This window comes from Zingiber officinale, chromosome 11A (assembly GCF_018446385.1).
Source record: "Zingiber officinale cultivar Zhangliang chromosome 11A, Zo_v1.1, whole genome shotgun sequence".
NCBI lineage: Eukaryota > Viridiplantae > Streptophyta > Magnoliopsida > Zingiberales > Zingiberaceae > Zingiber > Zingiber officinale.
This window is the reverse complement of record NC_056006.1, coordinates 18,675,349-18,684,213: the sequence shown is the minus strand read 5'-3', so window position 1 is coordinate 18,684,213 and position 8,865 is coordinate 18,675,349. Positions and strand designations below refer to the sequence as shown.

At 39.9% G+C, this 8,865-nt stretch overlaps 1 protein-coding gene across 1 annotated transcript; it reads right to left on the bottom strand.

The window, feature by feature from the left end:
* Positions 1–5,064: 5,064 nt before the first annotated feature.
* On the bottom strand, positions 5,065–8,440 carry LOC122031277 (protein LUTEIN DEFICIENT 5, chloroplastic-like). The gene is made up of 7 exons (XM_042590410.1): positions 8,378–8,440; positions 8,215–8,295; positions 8,029–8,111; positions 7,802–7,933; positions 6,952–7,012; positions 5,356–5,421; positions 5,065–5,286 (listed from the first exon to the last, which is right to left on the bottom strand). The coding sequence occupies exons 3-7, from the start codon at positions 8,052–8,054 to the stop codon at positions 5,065–5,067; spliced, it is 507 nt and encodes a 168-aa protein (XP_042446344.1). The 5' UTR covers positions 8,055–8,111; positions 8,215–8,295; positions 8,378–8,440.
* Between the last annotated feature and the right edge of the window lie 425 nt (positions 8,441–8,865).

Here is an 8,865-nt window from a genome sequence, read left to right as displayed (position 1 = left end):
GACCCTCATTTTGCCAAAGGTTTCCCAAAACATGAGAATTTAAATACCCTCTTGGTGAGGGATAAAGGGGAAAATTATGAACAGTAAGGTGCTACTCTTGTTAACCCTTTGCATTTGCTAAATACAATTGTTGATTATGAGTCTATTAAATTGCTAACTAATATGTCAGAGGACATGGTGCGGGCTTATTCTCTACTCTTGCACATTTTCATTGAATTGAATAGGGAAAGTGCAAAAGCTATGGTAGATACAGAGGCTACTCATACCTTTGTGTCTGCCAAGTTGGTGACAAATTATGGACTGTCATTACGCAACTGCCCAAGCTACATCAAATCAGTGAATGCCAAGGCGCAGGCAGTTGTAGGTATGGCTTACAATGTACCTTTAACTATCGGCACTTGGGTTGGAAAGAAAAATATGATGGTGATTCCGCTTGATGATTTTTAAATAATTATGGGTATGGATTTCTTGCGAAAGATAAAGACGATGCCCATGCCTCACTTGGATGGAGTAATGGTAATACAGGAGTTAAATCCGTGTTATGCTGTTATGCATCCTTATAGTAAGGGCCAGAAAAAGGGGAAGACAAACATCATATCTGCAATATCACTGGAGAAAGGCTTAAAACGAGGTGAAACAACTTATTTGGCTGCCTTAATCGACATGAAACCTGACAAGAATGTTGAGTTGCTTGTTTGTGTTAAAGACATTCTGTCTATTTGAAGATGTGATGCCTTCAGAGTTGCCAAAACACTTTCCATCAAGGAGAAATGTTGACCATAAAATCAAATTGATCCCTAATGTTGTCCCTCTTGCAAGTTCGCCAAACCGTATGTCTCCCTTAGAACTCGCTGAATTGCGCAAACAATTGAATGAATTGTTGGAGGTAGGGTATGTCCAACCATCCAATGCTCCTTTTGGTGCACTGGTGCTGCTCCAAAAGAAAAAAGATGGTGGCTTGAGGATGTGCATGGATTACAGGGCCTTGAATAAAGTAACGGTGAAAAACAAGTACCCTGTTCCGTTGGTGCAAGATTTGCTGGACAGATTGAGCAAGGCATCATGGTTTTCAAAACTTGACTTGTGATCAGGTTATTCGTAAGTCAAAATTACAGAAGGAGACGAGGCCAAAACAACATACGTGACTCGTTATGGCTCTTACGAGTTTCTGGTCATGCCCTTTGGCTTGACAAATGTCTATGCTATCTTTTGCAACTTGATGAACGAGTTGTTGTATGAATTCCTTGACAACTTTGTTGTAGTTTATTTGAATGATATTATAATCTACAGCAAGTCATTGGAAAAGCACTTGGAACACTTGGGGATGGTGCTCGATCGGCTAAGGAAGCATCAACTCTTTGTAAAGAAAGAGAAGTGTGAGTTTGCAAGCCAAGAAGTAATGTTCTTGGGACACATGGTCAGTAATTGCCATGTTCGGATGAATCCAAAGAAGGTGCTCGCCATTGTTGAGTGGCAACCTCCTTCAACTATTCCAGAACTACGATCATTTTTGGGCATGACAAACTACTACCGTAAATTCATCGCTAGATATTCAAGGAAGTCTGCCCCTTTGACAGACTTATTGAAAAAGAATATGCGGTGTGAATGGTCAACGCATGCAAAGAAGCATTTGAAAAATTGAAGATGGCAATAGCATCTGAACCAGTGTTGTGCTTATCGGACTTCGAGTTGCCTTTCGAAGTACATACTGATGCTTCTGATAAAGCTATTGGCGGCGTGTTGGTGCAAGAAGGCCATCACATTGCCTTTGAAAGATGAAAACTCAATGTGGCTGAACAAAAATATTCTGCTCATGAGAAGGAAATGGTTCCTGTTGTTCATTGCTTACAGGTTTGGTAGGTATACTTGTTGCGAACAAAATTTCTTGTGAGAATAGATAATGTTGCTAGCACTTTCTTTCCAACTCAAAAGAAATTGTCCCCTAAGCAAACTCATTGGCAAGAATGTTTGGCTGAGTATGATTTCACTTGGGAGCATAAACCTGGAAGGCATAATCAAGTAGTAGACGCATTGAGTCAGAAGGAAGTTTTTGCCACTTTCTACTCTATCTCAAGAGTAGAATCGTATATGTTGAACAGAATCAAGGCTGTTGCTGCAAGTGACACAAATTATAGGAAGTTGGTGCAGCAAGTAAAAGATGGGATCATACGACGGTACTGGATCGAGGATGATCTCCTAATTTACAAGGGTGGGGGGGGGGGGGCGGGGGGAAATCTTCGTACCTGCAGTGGGTGGTCTGCGGAGAGAGTTGCTGAAGGAAAACTCATGACCCACAATGGGCTGGACATCCGGGTGTTGAACTAATGCTTGCTCTTTTGGCTCATTCTTACATTTGGCCAAAGATGTTCAACCGTTGCCTATTTCAGAGAAACCTTGGGTTTCAGTTTCTATGGACTTTATCAGTGGCTTCCCAAAGGTTGATGGCATGTCTTCCATCATGGTGGTGGTAGACAGATTTTCAAAATATGCAATATTCATTGCGGCACCTTTGGCTTGCCCCTCGGATGTTGCTGCGGAGTTATTCTATCGTCATGTGGTAAAATTCTTCAGTTTGCTTAATGACATTATGAGTGACAGGGACACTCGGTTTACGGGGAGATTCTGGATGTCCTTGTTCAACATGATGGGGACTGATATCATATTCTCTACTGCAAATCATCCACAAACCGATGGACAAACCGAAAGGATCAACCATGTAGTCGAAGAACACTTGCGGCATTATGTTACAGCAAGTCAAAAGAATTGGTTGGGGTTGCTAGACAGTGCATAATTCTACTACAATTTGCACAAGTCCTCAGCCACGGAAAAAAGTCCCTTTGAAATAGTGTTGGGTGAGCAGCCAACAACTCCTGCGGAGATATCCAAGCAAAAGTCTGGAGGAAAATGCCCTGTAACCTATAGATATGCAAGGGAAAAGCAGCAACTGCTCGAGGAAACCCAAGATGACCTAAGGAAAGCGGCTAGAAGAATGAAAAATATGCTGATAAGAACCGAAGACTCTTAGAATTTTCTATTGGGGATGAAGTGTTGTTGAAACTCACTCCTCAAATCTGGAAGAGAATTAGCAGCAAGAATGCTCATCGTGGGCTAATTGCCAATCATGACGGACCCTTTGAAATTGTAGAGAAAGTTGGGAATGTGGCTTACAGGTTAAACTTACCTGAAAGGCTAAAGGTACATCTTACATTTCATGTAAGTTTCTTGAAGAAGTTTCATGCAGATGAAATGGATCCATCAAGAGGCAGTGCCAAGAGAGCTCCACCAGTTATAAGGAAGCAATTTAGTGATGATGTTGAGGAAATCCTAAACCAAAGAACATTCGGAATGAGCAAGAAGAATAGAAGGACAGAATTCTTAGTTCTTTAGAAAGGAAAATCCAAATTAGAGGCTACATGGGAAAGGGATGTTACGCTTTAGCAATTTGAGAAGTAAATTCAGGCATACTTACCGAAGCATTGGACAAAGGCGTCGAGTTCTTCTGGTGAGGGTGGCTTGTTAGCCCCTTAACTCGGTGACATGGCTGGACACAAGGATTGGCCCGTTGCTCCTTGCATCCAGCATATTGGGCATGTGGGCAAGGCATGCCAAGCAACAGGTGGATTTGTTGCAGCGCATGGGGGCTATCCAAGCACAAGTCGAATGGGAGGTCGACTTGACAATGGCGATCAGATGCAAAGGTTGGACGCACGAAATCTGAGCATTTGGCCCAGCATGACTTATAGAAAACGTGAGTCATGACATACAGCGGGTGCATGCAATGTAGCATGAAGGATGATGTAGCAAAGTGGCTATTCGGCCCAAGCTCATGAAGCAGAACCATGGGCCAAACACAAGGGTACATGTTGGCCTTTGACATAGTGCTAAGGCAGCAAATGATGTTGATGGCAGTTTGGGGCATATGGCATGGTAGTTGAGGAAACTACCATGCAACCGCTTATAACTGTCATGCCAACTTTTGCCTATGAATTATAAATAGGCATGGTTGGGCAATGGCTAAGGCGATGAGAGAAATATATGAGCAATTTGTCAAGAGAGTCCACTTGTAATCCTTTAGTGTTAATACAAAAGGTTGGGAGCTTTTTTCTGTACGTTGACTTGTTCTTGTTGGTGCTTGTCTAGTGCTTTGTCTTGTGCATTCTATAGCACATCGGTGGTGCATTTATAGGTTGAATCAAGTGAGGTGATTGATCGCCACATAGAAAATTTCTAAGGTAGAAATTTCTCCTTGACACCAACCATGGTCACAACTCACAAACTTGGAACAACAGTAGTCTGATCAAAACACATCAGTCGATGTGTCCATTCCTATCAGCCTTAGGGAATGGTACAAATGGAAGCTCCGAGACTTCCAACACTCAGCATCCTTGACAACAACATAATTTTTAAGTAGCTGTTGGAAATCAAATTCACAATTGAGTCCAATCAACAAGATTTTATCAATGATGATGAATTATATTTTCTTCCTCTTGATCCTCCTTTGCAGGACCGAAGCAACCTTCTCTGAACCAAATGGCGGTTGGCCGCCTCCGCACGGTTAAAGCTGGCCCTCCTCTAAGCGCCCGAAGCCGTGGCTACTCCTAGCTCTAGTTAAGTTTGAGAGCCACTTGTTTATGGCTTCACATTTCCCTCCCAAGCTCACATCCTACAACTTTGAATGCATTTACATCGGTGAATCATGGAAATGTTAAACTGATATTCATTGTCACCTCACCCGACAATTTTTCGATATACCATTGAGGCACGCTATTCAGACCAACCCTTGAATTCCAAAATTTTGTCACTAATGCTACAGAAAGAACTTTACTGGCTCGGCGAATCCTAGTAAATTGAAGAGGACCGGCATGCTCAACACGTTAGTGTCACTATTTAGTTCAAACTAAAGTTTTTCCAATGAAGGCTATACCTACCATTTTTTTCACTTTGATTGTGAGCTTCATTGTACACTGTATATAACGCGAGAGAACTTCGGTCAGGGTAAATTTGAGAGTAGAGCTATCGAAGTATTACGATGAGCCAAGCTTTCAAAACAGCCCGATCAGATTCTTATGAAACAGGGGTTGTAGAGATTTCACCTTGCTGATCCTCTTCATGTACACTACTGATAACTGATGTTGCTTCCGAGAGGTTTGATCTGAGTTGTTGATTACCGTTGAATGTTAGTTCTTTGGTCTCCAAATTAGGGATGACCGGTGGGATTGTTCTCCGTGTGACTGTCATCTCCAAACCTTCGGTTGTATGGATCATCGCGCCAGTGGTCATCTCTACCTGTACAATACAACGGTAAAACAACTGTTCTATAGGGAATTCTTAGCATATGATGAGTAGTTAGCATACTGAAGGAGCTCCTGGGGCTATTTGGAAGTTGAATCTTCTAACTAGCATTGCCATTGCAACCACTGTCTGTGAAAAATGAACTAGAAAATCGATAAATATTTCACATGCCAATGGATGATCGATAAACTTCACTGTTTTTTTAATATTTAATCATTATGAACATCAAATCGTGTTTATCTTATCTCAACTATTTAAGAGTGACTATATAGATGTTATACTGTTTAAAATTTTCTTCAAATTTAAAATAATTATACTCTCCTTAATTGACACTATTGTTCAAAATATCATGCACTATTAACGTTTGCCTTGAGCATAATTAGTTAATTTAGCAGGTATTAATGTGAAAAAGATAATAAAGAAGAATACCCACTTGATGTAAACTTGAAACATTATTTGTCATACTCTCAAAAATATCACACTAAAGGGGCTAGTACACGAAGTTTCTGAAAATGCGGGGTCTCGAGAAAGGGTTTATTATACACGACCTTATCCTTGAATATTGCAAGAGGTTGTTTCCATGACTGGAACTTGTGACCATACGATAACAACTTTACCGTTGCGCCAAGGCTCCCCTTCAACTATGAAACTACTATCAATATTAATGTTTTAGATATGTTTAAACAACATGGTCATAATAAAATCTTGAAGATATCATAAATGGTTTGACATTGGACAATATGTGTAGTGATCTCGACGCCAAAATATTGAAACTAAAGAAGAGTGTCAATCATATCGTAAACTAGAGAGATGATATGTGTGCAAATTCCAAGTTATGTCCAAGTCTCATAGCAAGAGGAGCAACAAAATATGATCACGAGTCTAGGATTGATGAACTGCCATAGGAAAAGCAGTCGAGTATCTTATCTCTCCTGCGAAGCTCTAGTGGACTCAGAATCTCAGTAGGTAGGTGGTAAGGTATTGTAGATAACCTTGGCCTATAAAACTAGACTCTAATTACTGTAGCTCATTATGTACAGTTCTTCATGTTCAACTTATCAATGATATTTAGCATAGAGCCATCTATGAGTAAATTGAGGAATTCAACATTTTTTGAACTTAAGCGAGCTTAGGCGCAATGGTAAAGTTGTTATCATGTAAAACTAGTGTAGCAAGAGCTTCTTGCTTTAGAGGGGAAAAGGCCAAAGGATTCATTAGAATGTCTGTTACGTGCACTCCCATGTCGCGAGATAACCAATGATCGAAGCTTGGAAAGTCTACTAGAAGATCGCTTGCATGAGAAGAACACACACTAGGGCAATGCGGTGGAGCACACGTGTCAACGAGCAACATAGAGTGTTTAATGGTCGAAGGTAGAAGATATGGCAAATGAGCATAGTAACAAACAGAGGCGCTCATGTGTTGATTGAGCTATGGTTTTCACAATCACAGACATATCTCAGAGATGCTGTGAACTCCACAAGTGAACTCCATGAGAGGAGGGGCATGCGAAAAAAAAATATTTAGAAATTTAACATGAACTAGCGATAATTTTTTTTCTATTTTTTTTTCACAAGATTGATCGGCGGAATAAATAAAATAGAGAATATATTTTTCTTACAGACCTGTACTGAAAATGTGATACCAGGAAGACATTACCTCGAATGTAGCAAACATGTCTCCAACACATTTCCTCGATCCACCACCAAATGGCAAGTAACTGAAAAACGTATATCGATATGGGTAACAGCAGATAGAAACAAAATATTGAAACCTTCATTATCTATTAAGACTAACAACCATTGGCTCCCTTATATATGTAAATGATGTAATGAATAGATATCCTCATCAGTGGATAGACAAAGCATTGGGATTATGGAGTTGCTAAGCTGTTTATCGAGATTGTTGTTTTGATTGCTGACATACACATATGCTGAAAGTGAGAAACTGATGAATTGTTATTTGCTTAGTCTGTCCAAAACTCAATTTTGAGCTATAATGAAGGTCAGTAATAAGATGATCATGAATCAGGAGTAGCTATTCCATGCTGGTTGAACAATGCGTAAAGTTGTATAATAGTTCTATCTCATATTGAAGTTTGCTAAACAAAGATTGCTAATTCGGTTGTCCTAGTTTTTCCACGGCAACTAGAAAGGTCTACAAATTTGCACCGCAGAAGATAGAAGCATCATGGTTATTGTCCCAGATCTAAGAATATGAATAGTATAACAACAATCAAGTCCTATCCCACTAGGTGGGGTCGGCCTAAGAAGTTATAAGTACTCAACTCAGCACACTAGGGGCAGTATGCACTCGACTCGGCATATTCTTTTTTATTCTAAGAATATGAATACTAAATACAAAGGTCATAACGATCACTAGGGGAAGTATGCACTCGACTCAGCACAAAAGAACATATTTTGATTTATTTATTCAGAAATTAGACCGAATGAACACTGTAGCACAGTTTAGAGACATATGCGAAGCATATGTAACTGCAGTTGAGAACCTGAAGTTTTGATTGCTCTCGTTTGGGTTTGGCCTGTCCAACAACCATCTCTCTGGATTGAATTTCTCAGCATCGACCCAATGCTTAGGACTTCGATGGAGATTCCACACAGAGATAAAAATATCTTCACCCCTATTATTTTATCAGAAAAATCATGGACATTGTATTATAATTCCATTTTTTGGGGAAGATACAAGTCCACGTCTAATTCGGTTTCATACCCTTACCTTTTTATGGGGTACTCGCCGAGCATATCATCTTCAAGAGAACGACGAATTAAGACAGGTGGTTGTGGATAAAGTCGCAATGACTGCAACAAATGTTGGAGGCTATTTTTTTATAGCATTTCATACTTCAAACAACTAAAATGAAAATCTCACGTCCAATCATCATAGTGAATGACAAGATCTTACTTCATTAATCACTCGAGTAGTATACTTCAGCTTCTTCAAATCCTCAATTGTTGGAAATCGATCCCCTAAAACAGAATCAGCCTAATGACAAAAAAAAAAATGAGAATCATATGTTTTTCATCAAATAAACAAAAACATTTTCTTCCAACCTTTATTACTTAACCTCATCTTGGAGCTTGGCCACTACCTCTGGTGACTGTGGACAAATATGAACATCTCAGTTGCCTCTTGATGGCCTTGTTCTAAATCTGCATCCCTTGAAGAGGCCTGTGGTGTTGCAGTTTTTGGGGTTTCCATAATTCCTTGGATCATCTCCAACTCTTTAGACAATGTATTAGCCACAGAAGTAAACTTTGTTGCAGATTGTATCGATATTCATCTGCTACTGACCTTGGATCCATAGTTTTTCGGCCAGTATCCATTCGAAGAGCTTGTGTTCACTTTTTGGTCAGTTTCTACATATCCCGGCGATAAGTTCATACAAGAGAACTCAGTAGCTTCACCAGTTTGTGCATACTTCGAGCTGCATAAGCTGCAGTTCCAAAAATCGGGTTTGTTTCACAAGAAAATGAAGGAATAAGGATACATTATGTTCCTCAATGGCTAAATGTATAGAATAAAAATCATTAGATGGTCATATAACATAAAACT